Below are 22,924 nucleotides of genomic sequence, written 5' to 3' on the forward strand. Positions count from 1 at the left end.
GCTGGATCCGGATGACATCCGGGTCCGAGCTGGGCGGCTCCGCCTCCTTGATCTGGGTCTCGACCTGAGTGGACGGCGCCAGCGCGTCAGGTGAGGTGCCACGTCACGCGGGAGGGATTCAGTGGTGCACGCACAGCATCGGATCGGATTTTATCTTAAGAGTCGGCCAGTACTGGCCAGCGCGACAACAGCGTTTCATTCAAGGTGTAGGGTGACGCGCGTCACGTACCTTTCCAGATATGATAACAGCCGTCGGTCATTGTTGCTACGACAGCTTAATGTATGCCGCACGAATCGAACCATACTTCTGCTGTCCATGTGACCCATGTGCTCGCCGCCAGACGACACCAAGACTGCCCACTGCGGCCGTCGCCTGCGAGACCCAGCTCACCTCTCTAAACCAGTCGAGCAGCTCGTCAATGTCGCCGACGATCTCCAGGTTCTTCTGCTTGGTCATACGCAGGCGCTCTGCCTTACGCTGCACCTGCTCGACGATGGCTTCGAAGCGGCGGTTTGTCGCGCGTCACCAGCGCCTCGATGGTCTGGGCGCCGTCGCCGGGCGAGATCTGGCACAGCTGCGGCCCGGCCTGGTTCACCTGGTCCAGAGCCGGCTTGTATTCCTGCACCTGAGGTCAGACGAGGTCGGGTCAGACGACGGGCGCTGGCGGCTGGTGATAACACCGGTAACGTTCGTGGAGGTAGCTAGTAGAGGGCGCAGGCTCGGTTTCCTGACGCACTTAATCTCCTAATCTCTAGTTGGTGTTCTTGCTAGAGCAGGGCAACACTCATTTCATACGATGTGCGATGTAAAACGATCGTCACCGAGACCGCGCATGCCGGGGTTCCATTGAGCATCAGCACCAGCATCAGCACCAGCATCAGCGTCAGCAGCACCGTCAGCAGCAGTGTCAGCATCAGGGTCTGGTGCGCTGACCTGCTGCTCCAGGTGCTCCATCGTCTCGTCAGGGTTGGGCAGTGAGTCCACAGCCAGCAAGGTCTGCTCCGTGGCCACCAGCCACTCGGTCAGATGGTTGTGAGCCTTGTGGAAGGCGTGCACCAGCGGCAGCACCTCCTGCGCGTTCTTCAGCAGCGAACCCGCCTGGAAGGAGAGAGAGGGGTTGGCTCAGCACGCCGGCTCAAGTCGGCCGCTCGTGTCCCAGTAAATCACACACGGCCCCGGGGCATAACCGAAGTGCAAAGTAGCGGCGGTCTCCCACCATGGTTGAACGAGCCTAATGAATGTCTTCTATGCATAAGCGTAAAGAGACACTAAGGCGCGCTACTTGCTTTTGACAACTCAAGCTTGCCGACACACTGCAAGCACCATTGTTATGTAACATCTTCTGGTTGAACATGCGCAGAACAAACACGGGCTGGTCTCAGTCCAGACGCTGCCGTTTCAGCCAAATCTTACACACCCACTGTGACCAGGCAGACCCCGACGCCAGTCGGCGACGGTCGAGCTCCGTTCCGCTCCTCCGTCTCCGTCCCCTCCCTTCGGCAGCCACACCGGTCCTCGCTGGCTAGCAGCGTCCACAGCGGCTCACCTTGGTCTCAAGGTCCGAATAGCGGTGACTGATGGAGTCCAGCTTGTCCTTGAGCTGGAGCGCCTCATCGCTGGAGATGTGCCGCATCAGGTCGGCGCCGATGTCCTGCAGCTCCTGCTCCGGCTCCCGGTGGTGGTCCACCTCCTCGCTGAGATCCTGCGGCCGGCGCGCCACCCGTCAGCGAGGGTCGGCACAGAGCCGGCGCAGAGCCGGCACAGAGCCGGTACAGAGCCGGCACAGAGCCGGCACAGAGCCCGCACAGAACCGGGACAGAGCCGGCCCAGAGCCAGCACAAAGTCCGCACAGAGCCGGGACAGAGCCGGTACAGAGCCGGCACAGAGCCGGTACAGAGCCGGCACAGAGCCCGCACAGAACCGGGACAGAGCCGGCACAGAGCCAGCACAAAGCCCGCACAGAGCCGGGACAGAGCCGGTACAGAGCCGGCACAGAGCCAGCACAGAGCCGGCACAGAGCCCGCACAGAGCCGGGACAGAGCCGGCACAGAGCCGGCGCAGAGCCGGCACAGAGCCGGTACAAAGCCGGCACAGAGCCCGCACAGAGCCGGCACAGAGACCGCACAGAGCCGGCACAGAGCCGGAACAGAGCCGGCACAGAGCCGGAACAAAGCCCGCACAGAGTCGGGACAGAGCCGGCACAGAGCCGGCACAGAGCCGGAACACTAGGGTTCGCGACATTCGGCAGCTGATGGGCTTAGCAGCGCAGCGAACACGCGCATAATGGAATGTGGCGACCTATCGTAAATATACTCCATGTACATAGTTTCCGCGGCTAGTGGGCCACTACCTCTAGCACCTGGGAACGCTGGTGTGCTCGTTACGCCTGGTCATCGATACAATATATACCGATATCGATGGTGACCATTATACACCAGGCTTGTCGGTTACGCCTGGCTATCCACACACGAAAGTATCGTTCATCTTCCAGCGTATCTTGACAATATCTATTACCCAAAACCTGTCACAATGTGACCTAGAGCCCCTGCCATTAATGTCCATCATCTGCCGCGATCCTCTCACGCCATCACTCTCTGCACTCGGCTAACTCACCGTCAACTCTTCCATTTGTTCGTGCAGCTTGTCGACGTGCACCGAGAGCACCTTGTACTTGTTCAGCCGCTGCTCCATCTCGTCCATCCAGACGAGGAAGTCCTCGTAGTTGAGCACGAGCGCGCGCAGCTGCTTGCCGGCGTCCTGCAGGCGGCGGCCGAGCGCCTCGCTGTCGTCCACCAGCTTGGTGTAGGCGTCGGTGACCTCCTGCAGCCGGTCGGCCAGTGCCTGCGCCTCGTCGTCGCCCACCAGCTCCATCAGGACGGTGGCGATGTTGGCCAGCTCGTCGAAGTCGCCGCCGCGCTGCACGATCTCGCGGTGCAGCGTCTGCGGACCGCCGGGGGTGGATGATGAGCAGGCGGTAGAGCTGATCACGAGTGAGCTCGCAGGCTCGCGGAAGGGAGTGTGATGCCTCGGGTTACGCACCTGCTAATCAATCAATCCTAACCAGTTAGGTCGCTCGTTGAGACACAAGTCACTTCTACGATCATCGCCTCCCTTGCCATTGCAAGCAATGAGGCTGACCGTCAGAAATCATCAATGGGCGAGATTTAAGCAGGTCTAGCGTTGACACGTCCCTTGCGTTCCCACGGCGCCACTGAAGCCCGGCGTCATAAGCACCAATGATGAGTAATGCAGTAATGGAGGGAGCTTGTGCAAAACGATCTGGGGCTTACGTCGTGATCCTTGATCCTTCTCTGGATCTTGTCTTCATCGGTGGGAATCGTTTCCATGTCCTTCAACTTCTTTTCCATCTTTTCCAGCCACTCGACAAGTGGGCCGTTCTTATCCTGGTACTCCTTCGCGACCTGCAATGAAATGACCTCTCTTATGAGTACTGGAACATGCTATTACCCTTGTTTGGAAGATCATACAAGTACTTCAGTAAATCACCTGTATACAGTGCTATGAAATAATAACCGCACGCACAACTTACAAGACACCTATGGATCATTTACCGAGGATCCTAGTTGTTTTCAGTACTTAATATAAAGCAAAATGCAGCGCTCGCAAAACCGTGACAAACACGTTCAACTCAGCCATAGCCACGACCTTTCACTCTCACCAGGACGCCCCAGCAGCGGCCCCCCGCCCGCTCTCCGGCGCGGCGCATCAGCTGGCCCGGCCGCCGCGTACCTTCATGGCGTCCTCGAGCTGTTGCATACGCTCGGCCGCCTGGCCGGTGAGCGCGTCGAACCGCTCGGTCAGCTGGCGCAGCTGCCCCTCGATCTCAGCTCGCTCCGCCGGCTGGCAGTTCTTGGCGATCTCCTTGCCCATGTCGAACAGGGACGACACAGAGCCCTGGCGGTCGAGCAGGAGCTTCTGCAGGAAGCGCTGCTCCTGCACCTGCGCCTTCACCACCTTATAGTCGGCCGACGGCGGCTTCTGGTGCGCCACCAGGTCCTCGGTATCGGCCAGCCACTGCAGCAGGCCCTCGAGCGCCTCGCGGAACTTGCCCGACTGCAGCAGGCCGACGTCCAGGGCTCGCTCCCGGTTGTGCATCTGGAGACAGCGGCGGGGTCTCAGCCGGCGGGGATGCAGGAAGTGTGACGTCACGGAACACATCGTCACGGCCTGTCTCAGGCTGTGACTGTAGGAGTGTGCGTGGGTACAGTCGAGACTCATTCTCTTGGTTTCACATGCCACTGCTGATATCGTTGGCGCCTACATACTCCGTCGGAAGTGAGGCCGGAAACAGCCTCAAGACGCCGTAAGCGAATCCACATTTTTCGATTCGATTTAACGGTGCAGGGATGAGCGCCCGGGTGTTACTCTCTGCCACTTGCAGTCGGGGCACCGAGTTGTGGTGGAAAAGACAGAAAATGAGCGTGACTCTGGGCTCAACAAACGTGACCATAGACCCCGATGCTGGGATTTCAATGTGTCCACTTGAAGCATTTGCTTAAGCGCTGCATGAACAATCTGGACATTAGCTTGTATTTCTACCGCGCCAAAAAGGCCTTCTGCGAACTGGCTAAGAAGTGTTCACTATTTATGCCCAAATTTCCGAGACAGTGTGTTTCCGTTAGCCCAAAAACTAAACCCACCACGTCCAATGTCGTCCGTATGCCCGTCCCTCGCCACCCAATTCCCTCGCTTCATTTGACCACCTCCGACATACCCGCTCCTTCAGCTCATTCCACAAGTCGTTCATCTTCTCGAGGTCGCCCTCGATGCCGGTGGTGTTGACGCCGGCGGCGGCCGACTGCACGAGGCCCTGACCGCTCTTGTTGCAGTCGTCCACGTGCGCCGAGAGCGTCTCGACGCGCGTCGTCTTGAACTGGCGGAACTCCTGCTGCTGGCGGCGGATTGTTTCCACATCGGTGGCCGGCTTCGGCAGCGAGGCCTCCTCGCGCGACGCATGTCGGATGTCCTCCACCACCACCTCGTACGTGCTGTAGAAGGTGGTCAGCTTGGTGAGCACGACGGTGACGTCCCGCTCGCGGGCGCGGCCGCGGTCGTCCATGCGGCTCAGCTGGCGCCGCATGCTGCCAGCTGGTCACGCATCGTCTTGGCGTCGGCGGCGAAGCCCTGTCGACGGGGAGAGCAGTGGTCAGCTGATGGGCAGAAGTGTCAGCGTGTACGGCACGGTAGTCAGCTGATGGGGTCGCTGATGGGCACAGTGGTTCAGCTGATGGGGCGGTTACCTGATGAGCGGCACAGTGGTCAGCTGATGGGTGGCACAGTGGCCAGCTGATGGGCAACACAGACTGCATGACAGTCAAGATTGCAGGTAACCGGGCAGGTGCCAGGATCAGGTGCCACAGAATAACCTTTTTAATGCAGGGTTAAGCACCTGACGGCTACCTATTTTGATGCATCACTAAATGCTGATGGCCATATGGGCAGAAATTTAGGTGGTGGTTATCAATAGCAAGGAGCCAGCTATCCACGCCAGCGAAACGTATAAGCAGCCCTTACCTCCTGAACGAGGCCCTGGACTGTCTTCTCGGCGGCGTCCAGCTCGTGTCGCTCGTGCACCACCTTCTCCATGAAGACGGTGATCTCCGTCACCTGCTTCTGCACGATGATGACCTCGCGCGCCACCGGCGCCATGTTGTCCAGCTCCTCCTCCAGCACACCCAGCTGGTGGTAGAGCCCCTTGAAGCCGTTCATTGACCTCATTGACGGCATGCGAAGCGTTCTGCAGGTCGCTGTGCCGGTCGTCCAGCTGGTCACGTAGATCGCGCAGCCGTCGGTCGACGCGATCGACGTCGTCCTTGACGTGGTCTGCGCTGGAGCCCAGCTGGTGTGCGTCCTGACGCAGCTCGTCGCCAGCGCCGCGCACCTTCTCCAGCTGCTGGCCCAGCTGGTCGGCCTCCTGCAGCAGGTCCTTGACGCGGCCCAGCATGCGCGGGTCGCGGCCGCCGCCGAGCGCGTCGTGCGCCCCGAGCCGGTCCTCGCAGCGCTGCAGGCCGTGCTCCAGGTCGCGCAGCTTGTCCTGGAAGTCGCCCACCTTGGCGGCCACGTCCTCCAGCGCCTGCAGGCGGCCGACGGCGGCGGCGCTGAGCGCGTCCCAGCGCTGCCGTAGCAGCTGCAGGTCGGCCTGCACACCTTCCTTGTCCGTGTCGGTGGCGGCGAGCAGCGCGTCGCCGCCCGACTGCGTCTGCTCGTGCTCGCCCGAGTGCAGCGACACGTCGTTCTTGAACGCCTGCACCTCGCGCAGCTGCTTCTGGATGTCGGCCTTGCGGAAGCTGATGGGCTGCATGCGGTCCAGCCGGTCCTCGGCCTTGTCCAGCCAGGGCGCGAACCTCTCCAGCGCCGCGTGGTACTTGCGGCAGAGGTCGGAGCACGTCTGCAGACGGGTGTGGCGACTCACTGCCTCCCGCTTCATGCCGTCCCAGTCCTTCTGCAGCTTATCCAGGAACTTCTGCAGCGTCTTGGCCTCCTGCTTGTTGGTCGTCTTGGCGAGCAGGTCCTGGCCCTTGCGCTGGACGAGGAACACCTCGTGCTCGCGCGCCGTCACACTCTTGTAGACGGGCTCGTACTCTGCCACCTGGCGCGCCAGCCTGTCGGCGTCGGCTGACACCTTCAGCGGGCGGCCCATCTGGTCGACGCAGTCCTTGATCCACTCCTGTACGTCCGCGCAGCCGTCCTCGAACTCGCGGTCCTCTTTCAGCGAGTTCTCCAGCTCGGCGCGCAGGTTGTCCATCTTCTTCTGCAGCTGGTTCTGCTGGCGGCCCAGCTGGTACAGCTTGTCCTTGACCTCGGTCTTGGCCGACGGGTCGGTCAGCACGTTGCACAGCTCCTCACCGAGCGCTTCCAGCTCAGCTAGCTGCGGTCGCAGCTCGTCCACCTGGTGCTGGAGCTGGTTCAGCTTCTTCAGCTTCTGCTGCGGCTCAGTGCGCTCCGTCGACAGGTCGTCGAAGTTGTCGCCGATCTTCTGCAGGTCGCGCTGCAGGCGACCCAGCGACTCGTTGAACTGCTGGCTGGCGCCCGAGGCGGCGTCCAGGTTCTGCTCCCGATCCTCCAGCTTGGCGATCAGCTCCTCCCACTTGTCGTTGGTCTTGCGTAGCTTGTCTCCCACCTGGGAACAAACAGGCGCGACACATCAATCGCTGAGCACGTTAGCACACGGTAAGTTGCGTGCCTTAAAACATGTAAAACAAGGTCACTGACTAAGCACGACACAGTGATAACGGCACTACTTTACGAAACGACGCTTTGTTCATCCATTTTGAATCTGCCATCGAGCTTTCATCAAATATTTCGATAGCCATTGTCATATTTTTGACAACACATCAATGGTAACAAAAGCAATCCCCGCGGCAGGCACTCTGACATGATATTTCCGCCGACACACAGAACGCAGCCTCTTGTGACGAGGCCGCTGCGGTGCCGGTCGTCAAGCTCACCTTCTGCGCGGTGGCACTGTCCGGCTCTGCCTCCTCCACGAGCGCCTGACCGACGCGGTTCAGCGTCTGCAGGGTGGGGTACTGGCCGGCGAATTCGTCCCTCAGCACGGCCACCTGCTGGCTCTGCATCTGCACGAGCCGCGGGTCCGAGCTCAGCGGCCCCAGCACCGTCAGCATCTTCTCCTTGGCCTGCAGCCAGCCGTTCAGCTGGTCGTGCGTGTCGAAGAACTGGCGGCTGTCCTGCAGATTGCGCTGGCGCGCCTTGAGCCGCTCCTGCAGCGCGCGCCAGCGCTCCACCACGTCAGTGAGCGCGCCCTGCAGCAGGTCGGCGCCGGGCACGCCGGGCCGCCGGCGCAGCAGCTCGCCCGCTTGTGTCTTCAGGCCGTCCAGCGCCGGCTGCCGCTCGTACACCTCCTCCACGAGCGCTCGCACGGCGCGCAGCTGCTTGTCGGCCTCGTCGCGGCTCTGCGGCACGGCGTCGCGCGGCAGCTGGCGCTCCGTCTTGTCCAGGAACTGCTGCAGCTGCTTCAGCGTGTCCATGTGGCGGCGCACTTCGTCGCTGACGGTGTCGATGTCCGCCTGCCGGTCGGTGAGCCGCGTACCTGCCATCTGGTAGCGATGGTTGATCTCGTTCAGCTGCGCCTGGATCGGCGATTGGTCTGTTGGGGGTGGAGGGAGGGGAGGGGGGTGTTAGGCTTCGGCCCGACACGGTCTACCGGATGATAGTGGTGCCAGCGTATGAATACTGGGCTGCATGGAAGTGACAATAGGTAGGCTAACACTCAGCCGTTTTAAGTGCTCACGCTGCTTGGAGAGGCGCTGACATCTCGTTGGACAGCGTTGAAATTGCACATGCAGTAAACAGATCCAAGCGCAAATGTTTCTCAGAATACCAACGCCCTGGATGAATGGCATCACTTCTCAACACACCCGCAGTTGGCACCTGCTGGTGCCGTCACAGGACGCTCGGGCCCACCAAAGCTAACCGTCTTCGACCTCTGACCACCACCCGTTCGTCAGAAACGCATCCCATCTCTCTTCTCGTGCCCCTCCGCGCTCCGGTCTACACCGCACCGAGCGGGGCTGTGCACACGCCAGTCAATGCACTGTGCGCCGCTGCTTACCGTCCAGACCGACATATCCGTCAGCATGCGACTCACGGCGGCTGGGCCGGCCGGGAGCCGGCGACGAGCGCTCGAAAGAGGGCTTACGCACTGCGAACACACGCGCATGCCGCTCAGCCGCCGAGAAGCCGGGCACCGGGGCATCCGGGAAGGTCAGCGGCACACGCCAAAAAAAAACACGCCAAGCGAGTGTGCCGTGAAGGAACAGAAGTAGGCGGTGCAATGACAGAACGCGTACAGAACGAAGAACAACTCAGAAGCATCGAAGACGACGGAAAGGTATGCAGCGAAAATACAAAGCCAACCAAATGGACCGGAGTGCTGTGCTAAACGACGGGGAGCGGTGGGACGTGCCGAAAACAAAACAAATCGACGCGATTACAGCTCCGTTCCACCCCATCTGTGCAGCATGCAGGCAAGAGAAGGAAGCAAATGGAAAACAACAGACGCTGGCTTCACCACACCACCAGTGCAGTTGTTTTACCTGTCACCACTCGCTTGACACGCCTGATGTCAACGTGAGCGGTGTCCCCACCTCCGCGGGTCACCTGTACCTGGTGTCAAACACGTGACGAGGCTCCTGCTTAGGTAATACTGGTAGTGACTGGTGGTGTGGCTCATCAATAGCGCGACTGATCCGCACCTGGCGTCAGGCGTGTGACTGATACGTACCTGGTGTCAGTGGCGTGACTGATCCACATTCGGTGCCAGTGGCGTGACTGATGCACAATTGAAGTCAGTGGCGCGGCTGATGCACATTTTGTGTCAGTGGCGTGACTGATACGCACCTAGTGTCAGTGGCGTGATTGATCCGCACCTGGTGTCAGTGGCGTCACTGATCCGCACCTGGTGTCAGTGGCGTGACTAATCCGCACCTGGCGTCAGAGGCGTGACTGATCCGCACCTGGCGTCAGTAGCGCGACTGATCCGCACCTGGCGTCAGAGGCGTGACTGATCCGCACCTGGCGTCAGAGGCGTGACTGATCCGCACCTGGTGTCAGTGGCGTCACTGATCCGCACCTAGTGTCAGTGGCGTGACTGCTACGCACCTGATGACAGAGGCGTGACGGAGCGGCGTCCGTGGGAGACGACGGACGTCTTCTTGGCGGGCGTGACGGAGGAGCGACGTCGGGACGGCGTCTCGGCCCGATCGGCCCGCAGCAAGGCGTCGTACTGGTTGCCCAGGTCATTCACCTTGTCGATCGTGGTCACGTACTGGCCGTGTTCCTTCACTAGTGGCTGCGGACGCGGCGGAGGAGGTTGGCTACAGTCAAGGGGCACAGACGACCAGGCCAAGGCGAACTAGGATGAAACAGCGTCGAAAAAATTCATGCTCGCGCGGTACTGCTCGCAAATTTCCTGCACTCTGCAGGACACTCAGCACAACATTTTGCGACGGGTGGATTCCATAAAAGCCACCTCTATGCTTCTTCAGTAAAGCTCTAATGACCGCGTCCAGCTCATATGACATGACAAAAATTTACACACTGATCACACGCTAGTTCCAGTGGAAGCACGCATATCTCAGTGTTGATTCACGTCAGGGCTGATACAGCAAACGAGCTCACGTGACAGTGACACCGACGGCTACAGAGGCCACGGACAGCTACGCAGTGCGGTACCTTGAGCTCGTCGCTCTGCTGCTTCAGCAGCTTCTGGTCCACGGCCACCGGCTGCAGGGAGTCGATGCGGGTCTCCATCTTTTTCATCCAAGTCAGCACGTCCTCCTTGAGCTTTTCGTAGGCGTTGAGGGAGTCGGAGCGAGTGCGACCCTCCTGAAGCCGCTCGTCCAGCAGGTCCTGCAGCTCGCGCCACTGCGCCTCCATTTCCTTCAAACAGGGAGGCGTGGCGTTACCGACGACGGCCTACCAAACACTGAGCAGACCAGAGCAAGACCAGTAGCGACAAGTTGCTTTTGCAGCGTTAGAGCTGCTGCAGCACCTGCGGCACATTTTGCTCCGTAAGACGCCACAGCTCAGCGCCGATTGGCTCAAACTTTGTCCGACCAAGGCTTACGTGATGACCGCACAAACCTGACTGACAACCACATCACATTGCTGTTCTTATTACAACATCAACCAGCAGTCAATCTGAGCAAACCAGACATTAGGCACGTTGAACACAACCGTTCAACTACGACACCTATCCGCCAAACACTCACCACCCGGCCCCCTCACCGCATACCACCTGGTAGCTCTCCCACTAACCTTGACCTTGTCCTTGGTGACAGCCGTGTCAGTGACGTCACGGCGCCCCACGAGGGCGGTGCCGGTGCGCACGGCCGCCTCGTAGTCGGGCCGGCCCGCGTCACGCCGGCGCGCCAGCTCGTCCATCTTGCTCGTGTACGACTCGGCGTTCAGCTTGATGATCTCCTGCGACTCCACCACTTCGAAGATCTCGACGAACCAGTGCTCAAAGCGCTCGGCCTTGCCCCAGAAGTTGTCGGTCTGCGAGGCCACCTCGTCCAGCTGACGGCCCGCGCTCCTGGCACCGTTCGTGCAGCTTGTCGAAGCGCGTCGTCAGCTCGCGCAGGTTCTCCTCGATCTTCTTGGCGATGCGCGCGTTAGAGGGCGTCTCGAGCAGCTGGCGCGCGGAGCGCTGGATCTGGTCGACGCCCGGCTGGTGCGAGTCGATGTCGGTCTGCAGCAGCCGCTGCTCCTGCACCTGCTCCGTCAGGCGATCGCGGTTCAGACTGGCCGGCTTCAGGATGGACTTGAGCCGCGCCTCGGCCTGGTTCAGCCACGCCATCAGCGAGTCGAGACCGTCCTGCACGCCCTGCGACTGCACCAGCGCCATGTCCAGCGCCTGGCAGCGGTCGATGACGGCGTCGGAGAGCCGGCGGTACTGATCGGTCAGGTCGGTCGGCGGGCGCGTGATGCGCTCGCCCTCCTTCGGGGTGATCTGGCCCTCGAGCGCCTTCACCAGCTGCGCGGCCGACGCCGTGGCGTTGTCGAACAGCTTGCCCTGCGAGAGCATGTCGCTGTTGAGGTGCTTGGCGCGGTCAAGCTGATCCTGTACGCCTCGCGGCTCGGCCGCCACCGGCTCCGTCACCAGCTTCTGCACCTGCGGCTCGACCTCGCGCAGCCAGCGGCTAGCGCGGTCCAGCGCGTCCTGGTACTCGCGCTGCCTGCCGCCCAGGCTGGACACTTTGTCCGACAGCTTGTTGGCACGGCCCAGCAGGTCCTGGTACGCCTGCGGGATTGGAGTGCGGTGTCAGTGCTGTGAAAGATCTTCAATGGCGTGTGATGACGAGGAATGGAGTTATAACGCAACTACAGAGTGAGGGGAGAGACTATGCAAAATCGGATCGTGCGAACCTATTTTTGCGTGCAGCACAGACAGACAGGTTGATAGCCGACATTCTAAAAGCGTCCTTCACAGACAATCAAACCGCCCTTGGTAGTCATTTTAGCGTCCGGGGAAAAATGAGAGTTGAACCAGCTGCAATACGAAATTAATAATATTTTCAGCTAAACATGAATTCACACCTGACTCCCGGCGCATCATCAAAAACACAGAACGTATCCTATCTTTTGTCACCTCAATACCCTACGCATCATTCCTCCAATCACCTGATCTCAAACCAAAGCCCACCGCGCCAACCTCTCGTCATCGTGCGCCGTCCGCCGCTGACCTGCGTGACCTGGGTGACCTCGCGCTTGACCCCGTAGTCGCGCGGCTCGACATGACCCATGCGCTGCGGCAGGTTGGTGCGGAAGTCGTTGAGCGTCTTCAGGTGCTCCTTGCTCTCGTCGATAAACTTCTGCGCGGCGACCGTGATGAAGCGCAGGTCGGCCTGGTGCGCGATGACGTCGTGCACCAGGTCACGGCAGCCCTGCTCGCTCGACTTCAGCTTGCCCAGGTCGGAGAGCTGCCGCTCCTTGTCCGACAGCGTGTGCGTGGCCCGGGTGAGCCAGGTCTGCCCGGCGGGGAGCGGCAGTCAGTAGGGGCCAGGCGTTCGTCTCAACACAAAGGAGCGCAGCATTGCGTCCTTCTGCTAGCCCTGAGCATGATCTAATGAAAAGCTTTGTTTTGTACCATGTCTTTGTTTATGAACATCTCAGACGTAGATTGAATGGAAAGGGTCTTCAGCAGCAAATACAAATGCAAGCATAACAATAGACGGTTAAGTCGCGCAGGTGTCAGTAAATTTTCAAATCAGACCTCGAGGCAGCACGGTACACTTAGATCACGCAGATAACATAATCTGGACACGCAACAGAGCGTTGAAGAGTCGCCTCGGATACGCGTATCCACGGGGTGCGCAACGTGTACGGCACGATTAAGTCTCCCGATCGAATGTTAAAAACCACACTCTGACCGCATACACCACACACACCACATTCTGACCGCACGCCGGAGTGCCGGCCCGTCACGCGACAGGGCGCTGAAGAGTCGCTTTGGACGCGACAACGTGTACGGCGGCCAGACTTAGTCTCCCGACCGAACGTTTAACACCACACTCCGACCGCATGCCGGAGTGCCGGATCATCACCGAGCGTCCGGCAGCGGACCCGAGTGGCGGCCTCCGCCGGCCGGCCGCGGCAGCACGGCCGCTCACCTCGAACGTGTCCAGGTCGGAGCGGTACTTGCTCAGCTCGTCCAGGCAGGCGCCGAGGCTCCGCAGCAGCTGGTCGCTGCGGTCCGTCACGGTGTCGTATCTGCGGTGACCACAGCAGAGGTCACCGGGGTCGCCGAGGTCACCGGGCCGCGCCGGGACGAGACTAACACATGCGGCCGCAGGACGGCCTCGGTGCCATCACACGACGGCTCGGGGCCGTGGTGTGACATCGTGCCGCAGTTTTGCAAATACGGATGCCGTGACATCCTCACAATACGACGCTTGAGCGAAATTAACACCCGTTAACCTTATGACGCGTTGCGAGGACTACCTGCCGAAGTTCCGCTTAACACTCGAGGCAACACAAAGAACAGCAGCTTCGTGCCAGCCTCGGACCGAGCCGCCTTCCGCCTCTGCCTACCGCTGGCGCAGCTCCTGTCCATTGTGCTGCAGCTGTTTGAGCTCGTCCTTGGAAAGGATGTCGCCGGCACGCTCGGCCACGTCCTGCACCTGGTCCAGCGCCGCGAACACCGGGCGCTGCTGCTGCTGCTTCAGCTCATCCTTGATGGCCTACGGCAGCGACGGTAGGTCAGCGCCCGGCCGGGGCGCCTCGGCGCAACGGTCGGCTCACAACAGACGTCAGACAGAGCGGCGTCAGTAGAAGCTGATGCCAGAGTGACCCCAGGTGGAAACTAGCCACACGCAAACCAGAGCGATTGTGGACCGTTTCTGAACAGTCGAGGACTGACGTGACGCGATCCATGCGCAGAACAAGGACAAAAACTGCCTACAGCATTCCAGTTTCTTGAAGACGTCAGTGGTCTAAGCTTTGCCGAATATGACGTTTTAAAATTCCTAGTGTCGCGGGGTGAACATTATATTTTGAAATTATTTAGCCCGGTGTAGGTCTTAAGTGCTGGCTCTACAACACTGCACAACATCTTCGCCACAGCAGATGCAGAGAACTGAGGCCTGTCAAGAGCGGCGAATTACGACCACCGCCTCGGGCGATGACCTGACCTTGACCACGTTGATCTGGTTGCGGAGCTTGGGGACGTCCTCCTGGACCTCCTCCTGACTGGCCAACCGCTTCTCCACCTTGGCCATCCAGCCAAGGAAGTCGGCGATCGACTCGTCACACTGGCGGTACTTCTCGATCACCGCTTGCTGAGAATGGCCACAACAGAGCGAGGTTCAGCAGGATGCGACGGGCACACGACGGCGGGCCGCGCGCTCTTGCTCCTTGCATGTTTCACGGACGTGACATGGCCTGACGTCACCCGACAGGCGACAGACAGGCGACACATGGAGCGCTCACACAGACGAGCTCAATAGTCGGTTTATCTCACTACAATGCCGAATGGCAACAATTACCTCGCTGTCTGTCAGTCTGGATGAATCTCGTTCCCGATGTGGGTGCGACGCAGCGTGAAGCCACATTGTAGCTAGCTTACGTTTACACGCACGTATGTATAAATGCATCAACAAACGTCCATTCCAACCCGTCTCCAGACTAGCCTCTCGAGTCGGGCAGCAAAGCGAATGACCTCACATTAAAAACAACAAAGCTCGTGCCCTTGATATCAAGCAAGGAAGGTCTTGAGACCATGGTTTTCGGCAATAAGAGCTTCTAGTTCTTACGCTGGCGGCTATTGACCCTCGATATACCAGGCGGTACTAGTCAAACGATGTTGTCAAACAAACTTTGGTTATAGTCGTTGATGGTCGACATTCCAAGCTGTACTTTATGATCACGAGTGCATGCCACTCATGCACTTCGTGATCAAAGCACAACTTGAAATATCGCGCGTTAAGAAAATAGCCAATGTTTGCTTGATAACGTCGTTCAGCCAGAGTCTCCTGTTATACTGGATCTGCCAGTATAATTCTGAACTAACAAAGCCCGTGTTCTTGCATGTCCAGTGTCCGGCGTGAGCGGGCCCGGCGTCCGCCGTCCACCAGCACTCTTGCGGCATTCTCCTGATCGGCTGTTGAGAATGTGACGTGCCAGACACAGCACCTCCACAACACCAGGGCCGGCAGCCAGGCCCGCCCGCGGTCCGCGGCGACCGAGGGCGGCGTGACACTGACCCGAGCGCGCTCCTCCTCCTGCTGCCGGTGCCGCGCTTCCGCCTCCATCTGCGAGGCCCACTGGCGCTCCATGCGCTCCTTCTGCTCGTACTGCGCCAGCAGGTCCGCCGCCTGGTCCACAGAGCGCAGCCTGCCGACGGCGCCGCCGCACGGTCACGTGACCAGGCCTCCCGAAGCCCTCCAGACGACAGACACGGGTGGACTGGACATAATGCTGGGCCGACGGGTTCGGAGTCCACGGCGACAATGCCTGCCATGGCAGTCATTTCACGAAGTCTGCCATGAAAGGCCTGGACAGTGGTCCGAACTCGGTCAAGCTTGAGTAAAACGGCGGCATGTCGAAACAGGTGACTGATGTCGTTCGTCGAAACGACCAGCATTCGCACCATCACATGAATGCGACAGGCCACTGATTACTCGGCCCTAGCCTATAAGAGTCGAGCATGAAGACACGGGCCACCTTTGACGCAGCCCCCTAGGAAGGGACCTGCGGCCAAGCCCACAGTTGCGCCATCTGAGCTCTCCGCTGACGCAGTGTCCAGCCCGAGCGCACCTGTCGACGACGCCCTCGCAGCAGTTGGTCCACTGTTTGGTGACGCGGTTGACGTCGTCCTCCAGCTCCTCCACGTCCGGGTGGTTCCGCTGCCGGGGACGCGTCCGCTCCGTCGTCTTGCGCGTCTTACCCATGTCAACGTTGAGCTGTTCGATCGCACCCTGGCGGAGAGCAGCGGAACTATGTCAGAACGGAAGCAACATACGGCGCGGAGCGTAGTACAGTGAACAGATTCGCCTTGCGCCGAGACGGTAGCGTAGCAGTGCGGCTTCAACACGCAGGCGCGAAGAGCGCGATAGAGTTGTGTCCTAGGACGACGAGCCCATCACTGACAACTCTGCGTGGACAGCAAGAGTACCCAAGTTGTACTCTCTGCCTCTACATGCGGTCCGTAAAGTAATGCCCACGTCATAATGACTAAGCACGACAGTCTTACCAGGCAAACCACCTTGCAAATACCACCCATGCAACGCTGTCACATCGGTATTCCCGATGGCGGGATTATCGCCTGCCCGTTCCCGGGCGCACCTGTTTCTTCTGCAGGTTGTTCTGCAGGTCCACCAGGCTGAGGTGGGCCGACTTCAGACCTTCGCGGTCGTCGGGAAGCTGGCGGTAGTCGCTCAGCTTGGCCTCCAGGTGACTGACCACATTGGTAGCCTCCTCCAGTTCATTTACGGTCACCTCAACGCACTTCAGACTGCGGGCAGGGGTGCGGACAGGGCGTTAATCCAGTTGGCCGTCGGAGAGCATGACGGGATACTTTGTTACTGTCAGGAGACGTGGACGGGGCGCTTTTGTAGCCTCTCCTGAGTCGGCATTAGCATAATGCTTCTTAATGCCGTGGTTCCGCGGCTTAATCACCAGGGGATGAAACACCACACAGCATAATGACAACCACGCCAAGCAGACTGTCCACATTGACATTTGTAGCTATAAGGCATATAGGCAAATGTTGCATCTTTAACGGGATGCGATGTAACACATGAGCCACGCAGCCCACAGCTCCGCACACAGCCCTCTTGGATGTCGATCAGTGCCATGCATCATCATGGCGGGTAATAAAGACGCATGGTCGACAAACGACACCAACTCAACCAGGCGTATAAATCACAGACCAACCCAAAACGGTCACACGGAAGTCGCTGGGACCTGTCATACCGTTCAATGTAAGTGTGTGACATCTTCCAGATGCTCTCCCCACTGCGTGTTCACTCTGTCGAGCTTAGCCTGCATTGTGGGCGTCTTTTTGCTGAGCGAGTCGTATATGGTGCGCACCTCTCCAGTGTCGGCTCGTGACGCTGGGGGACGGGACCGACTTGTCAGTGTACGCCAGACTGCTCATAAGACCTCGGTACTAACTCAGCCGGCTCGAGCCCCGACAGCGTTCACAACGCTCTATGGTAAAATTCACAGCAACAGTCCAGCCGTCAACACATTGCGCTTGGCATGCTTGGAAAGCCGGCAAGCCACGGTAGATTAAGATGTGAACGACGCGGCAGACATTTGACGTGGACAGCGCCCCGACCTAAGCGAGGACATACACTCACCTAACGCTACGTAAAGCGTGGCTCAGCAGGATAGCGAGCCAGCGCCCACCACGGCGCGGGCCTGACTCCACAAATAAGCTTCGTCCACAGCCAAATCATACCTGCCCTCTCTCGCACAAGCCACGACCGATCAAAAACGACTCAATCTACTAGGACCCGCGCTGGTCAGACTTCCCTATCCTCTGCTCTGCCCGGAGCCCCCAGGACGTGAGGCGCGGCGCACCTGCAGCCGGTTCTCCCAGTCCTTGTGCTTGGTCACCAGCCGCTGAGCGTCGCGGGGCGTCGCGCGGGATGGGCGCCGTGCAGCGGGTCCGCCAGCTCGCCCTCCGCCTTCGTCAGCTCCGACTCCAGCGACGTCACCTTGGTGTTGAACTGGTTGGTCGGGTTCGCTGCGGCGGCCAGGCGCACTATGTTAGGACGGGTCCGAATTGGCACGCGGCCTAGGCATTTATGGTGTGCCAAAAGTAAACTATACGGTAAGGAAAAAGGGACCCACTTATGCGCTTAGCACTCCCGATTAGCTGCGAGAAAGCCACGTGCTTCTTAATACTACCACTGCCGACGCATTTAACCTTTTTCGTGTGTGTGTGTCTAGAACAAAACAGGCAACAATTTTCACACATGTATCTCCCCTTCAAACTGCTGGTAAGTGTGCACATCCTACCACATTTTTTAAATGTTTGCCTCGGTCGGCTGGTAAAAAAGCCCCCGTAAAACTTGAGCAGATTCTGCCGCTGCGAGCCGCAGGGGGTTACCACCGGCCCGGCGTGCGGGTCAGCCCACTCACCCTCGGCCGCCAGCCGCTCGAACTCGTCGAAGAGTCGGTTGACTTCGTCAATCTCACGTCGCAGCCGACGCAGCTGCGGGTCCTTCGGGTCGCCCTCCTGGATCAGCTTCTCGGCGTCCTCGTTGAGAGCTCGCCGGATCGCGTCCCTCTGGTCCCTGCCCATTGCCATGAACTGCCCAGCAAGAAGTCACTTGTAGAACCGGCCTCCACAAAACACACTTATTTGTCCTTTCAAAAAGGCCCACAGAACTAGGTTTTTAAAAGTCCCTTATTGAACATCTTTGAAACACGTCTGTCGCATCAGCTTACCTATGGCGAATAACGAAGTCAACTACCCTGATGGAAACGTCGAATTTAGAGACGCACGTGTGATTACGCTGCAGTAAGACATTAACACTCAAGCCAAACGCTGCCAACCTACCCGTCATCAGTCGCCGACCGTAACCGTCCGCTACCCCCACCTCGCATGTCCTCACCTGCTGCAGGTCCCAGCTCTTGACCACCTTGATGGTGGCCAGGATCATGTTCTGGCGCATGCGCAGCTGCTTGCGCTGCCAGAGAGTGAATGGACATCTCGTACTGTCGCTTGAGCCGCTGCAAAACCGCTTCAGGGCCTCCTGTCGGGCGGCGGCAGCAGGAAGCAGACGCTGGGCACCGCGCCCTGCTGACCACCCGGCTGAGCGCACCTGCCACTTGGTCCGGTGGCTGTTGTCCAGCAGCGTGCACTTCTCCTGCTTCTGGAATCGTCATCTGCGCGCAGGGACGAGTGGGGTGACACGACCGAGTAGCAGGAGAAAAGAGACACCACAGAGCGGGTAAAGCCAGGCATCGAAACCGAATCTTTCTCCACGGCAGATCCACCTCACCCCACCAACCTCCACGCACCCCTCTCAGGCCAGAGCGGCCCACCCTCACAGGTCCGTGCCCCGCCAGCGCGCGGTCGGCACTCACGTTGGCGTTCTTGTATTGGCAGATACTGGTGACCGGCAGCGGGCCGTCGAGGCGCTCGCGGCGCTGGCGCTGCGGCGTCACCAGGTGCGCGCGCCGCTCCAGCTCGTCGATGACCTCCGCCTGGCCGCTCATCTGGTCACGCAGCTCCTGCATGTCGCGCAGCAGCTGCTCGCCCTCGTCCAGCGTGAAGTCCGTCTGGCTGAACTCCGTGTTGAGGCGCTCGTCCTGTCCTGTGAGGCGGACGCGGGGTTAGACGGCTGACGCGGGGCCCGTGGAAGAGTGAGCACACCGGTGTTTCATGTGATGTGAGCCAGCGGGTGATAGCGAGGGGTTAAACCGAAAAATTCAGGATTCAATCGAAATTAGACATAGCCCGACAAGTAGATGCATGTAGCTTGACTGAGGCACATTGCTTGCTGCTCACACAGGCTCAGTCAGGCACTTTCCGGCTAAAATGTGCTCGAAGTTTAAGGCAACAACGCCAAACTTTTCACTTCACTTTTTACGAGGAAAACACAGCACGACCCATTCACCCCACAGCGCGACTCACTCCCTAATAACGTGCGCCATTTCGTCCACGTCCTGGAAGAGCTTGTGCGCGGTCTGTTGCGTGCTTGAGGTGCGTCTCGAGGCAGAGTGTGACTGGAGCAGCCAGGACCACTGGGTCCTGCATGGCAGCCAGGTAAGCCTCCACCGTCTGGAGGCCGGGTGTGCTGCGCCACCAGCGAGCCGCCCTGCTCCTGGATGGCGTTGAACTGTCGCTCGCGCCGCTCCAGCTCGCTCATCACGTGCTGCAACAGCGGCGGCGCGCGTCAGCCGCAGCAGCTTCACGACGAGGACGGAGATTAGCCATCTCTCGATCTCAAACAAAACACGCTGCGGACTTCGGGAAATCAAGCAAGCTTAAGAAGCTAAATGAAATATTGCTGAATACACAGTTAACCGCCTCGTTCGGAATATTGGACCTGTCCCGTATTTCATGTATTCCTCCATACTTTTCGCAACAACACCAACATCACACAGCAAGAAGACGGATTTCCCCCTCTCCGCTTCCAGTGCGTCGCTGACCTCATAGTGTGCGTCCAGCTGGCGCAGGTCCTGGTTGCGGTTTGCTCCAGTCGCGGTTGACCTCGGCCTCCTCCTTCTTCGTTCAGCCAGATGAGCTCGTTGGTGGCGCCCTGGATGAAGTCGTGCAGGATCATCAGGTCGGAGAGCCGCTTGTTGGAGGTGGACAGCAGGTCGGCGTACGTCTTCTGCAGCTGGCCTCAGCACACGCATGTACAGCGCCAGCTCATCATGGTCGTAGTTGTTCTTGGCGGCCACGCAGCGGTCCAGGTTTACCTGGCGGTGATAGCGGGGTCAGGTCAGAGCCCATCGCGCTAATCGTTACACAGCTGAGAGGCGACATCCGGAGGGTCAGAGCTAACATGTGCTAGTATGGTACGTAACAGCCAGGGGAATGCGTGCAAAATACACCAATCACAGACCATACATCTCAGGGGACCAAGACCGGCTGGCCTGTCGCCGACACCTCCGCCGAGCTGTAATGCTTTGCCAACTCGAGCCAAGCAGGAACAGCTTAACGTGATCCCGGAACGTGCAGGAACACTACTCCTGTTACATCTACCTGTGCGAGTGGGATTATTCTGTGGATGCAAGCCCCTGGAACTGACCAGTAGCCTCCACAGGAACATACCTGGAACTGGTCGATGACCTTGTGCTGTTTGTGGTGGGATTCCAGCTCCTCTTGGCACGAGTGGAGGTCGTGTCCGTACTCGGCCTCCTGAAGCTGACCCTGGCGACGAACACCAACACTGGCCACCCAACTCCAATCCCGCGATGACCACTCACCAACACTGGCCACCCAACTCCAATCCCGCGATGACCACTCACCAACACTGGCCACCCAACTCCAATCCCGCGATGACCACTCACCAACACTGGCCACCCAACTCCAATCCCGCGATGACCACTCACGAACCGCGCACTGATCCCACACTGCGTAAGAGTGCTTTGGTAATTATTCCCGAATAACAGGGCAAGACGAGTGTAATTGAATCTATTCAATTGTCCCAAACACAAGGTACACACTGCGCCGCCAATGGCCGTGAAGAGCAAGGCTGTTAAACGGCGGATAGTACCCGCATGCTGGTGTGCACGTTCATTTGACGACATTTTCAAAATAGCCACCTCACATACAACGTGGACAAGCCTTCGCCCTGAGCAACGCGCACGATAATTAGCACATCATACCAACATGAATTGCGGTGCGCTTTTAGGGAGCATAACTCTCCGGCTCCCGGGCTGCCTCGTACAGTTTGTGCTTCAGCGCCGTAGTACACGGCCGAGGTGAGCCTGGTCGCAGCCGCGTCCTTACCAGCTTCTCGCGAACCCACTCCAGACACTCGTGCAAGAAACGGAAGTTCTCGTCGGTCTTGATCAATCGCGCGAACATGGCATCTGGGTCCTCATTCATCCGCTTACTGAGCGGCCCGATCAGGGTGTCCTGCGAGCCCAAGAGCGAGGTAGGTTGCGTCCTGCTCAGCGGTTGCCCGAACGCCAAAGGGATCACAAGAAACATGTCCGGATTAGGGAGACTTCGAAGGCGATACCTTTCATATTTGGAGAAGGAGCCACCATTAGCTTAAGCTCCATGCTTCATTATGCACCTAAAACTGATACACCCTTTTCTTGGTAGGAATATGCATCAAATTATATCGGCAGAAAAACCTTATACATGTTTTCGACAATAATCAAAAGCTTACGCCGCAACACAAGGTAAACACTGCACCGCCAATGATCGTGGTTAGCCAGGCCGTTTAATAGCGGATAGTACCTGCATGCTGGTGTGCACGTTCATCCACTTGTTATGCAGCTGCTGCACGTTATGGTACAACTCTGGCGCCTGCGGGTGGCGGCCCTCCTGCAGCGAGTTAACGTCCGAGAAGAGTCCCTTGATCGTCTCCTCGATCTGTGCCAGCTCCAGGTCGATCTGGCGGTACCGTCAGGGGTTGGATTACACCGCCAGCGGTCAGATCACACCGCCAGGAGTCAGATTACACCGCCAGGATTCAGATTATACCGTCAGGAGTCAGATAATTACACCGCCAGGATTCAGATCACACCGCCGGGAGTCAGATTACACCGCCAGGAGTCAGATCGATCACACCGCCAGGAGTCAGATCACACCGCCAGGAGTCAGATTACAGCGACAGCACTCAGATCACACCGACAGTGGTCGAGCTACGTCGCCAGTGGTCCGGTCATGACGCCAGCGGTCCAGTGAAAGCCACGCCGCCAATAGTCGAGCCCCACTGCCAGTGGTCGACCCACGCCACCAGTGGTCGAACCACGCCACCAGTGGTCGAACCACGCCACCAGTGGTCGAGCCTAGCTGGCACGGTTATGTTAAGCTGCCAAGGCTCCAATCACATCAACAGAAGTTGAGCCACAACGTTGGCAGGATTTGGTGGAGAGCGACGCAAATACTACAAAGAATAACTGACAAATGGCAGGGATTCTCGACCCGAGACGATGTCTCGCTCACTCACTCAACCGCCGACTCGTGACCGCAAACACTGCTAACAATCAACACAAATTGTCTTAACTGCCAGCACACCATTTCGGGATCTACGATCGAGGAAGGCGCAAAGCGCGCTGCAGAGATCGTCACCTTTTCGACGTGCATCTTGGCGTCCTTGGGCTTCATCTTGGGCAGTCGCTTGGCCTCGTCGCGGATGGTCTGCTGCACGTCGTTCAGCCGTCGGTCGGTTGCTCGGATATCGCGCTGGATCTGTGACAAACGGGCATCGGTCACATGCGGGGGGGGCGATCGTGCAC

At 59.0% G+C, this 22,924-nt stretch overlaps 1 protein-coding gene across 1 annotated transcript; it reads right to left on the reverse strand.

The window, feature by feature from the left end:
* Nucleotides 1-5,736: 5,736 nt before the first annotated feature.
* Nucleotides 5,737-19,757, reverse strand: LOC119098131 (microtubule-actin cross-linking factor 1, isoforms 1/2/3/5). Its single transcript, XM_037221061.1, has 21 exons — nt 19,664-19,757; nt 19,199-19,314; nt 18,610-18,750; nt 18,134-18,305; nt 17,606-17,735; nt 16,328-16,496; nt 15,800-15,960; nt 15,247-15,376; nt 14,176-14,322; nt 13,577-13,725; nt 13,156-13,255; nt 12,229-12,513; nt 11,110-11,786; nt 10,916-11,078; nt 10,217-10,423; nt 9,644-9,833; nt 8,595-8,684; nt 7,948-8,129; nt 7,471-7,785; nt 5,934-7,142; nt 5,737-5,769 (listed from the first exon to the last, which is right to left on the reverse strand). Exons 1-21 carry the CDS (start codon nt 19,755-19,757, stop codon nt 5,737-5,739), a joined length of 4,860 nt encoding a protein of 1,619 aa, XP_037076956.1.
* Nucleotides 19,758-22,924: the final 3,167 nt, after the last annotated feature.

The sequence above is a fragment of the Pollicipes pollicipes genome, unplaced genomic scaffold (assembly GCF_011947565.3).
Source record: "Pollicipes pollicipes isolate AB1234 unplaced genomic scaffold, Ppol_2.1 Scaffold_4740;HRSCAF=5597_pilon_pilon_pilon, whole genome shotgun sequence".
In the NCBI taxonomy this organism is placed as follows: Eukaryota; Metazoa; Arthropoda; class Thecostraca; order Pollicipedomorpha; family Pollicipedidae; genus Pollicipes; species Pollicipes pollicipes.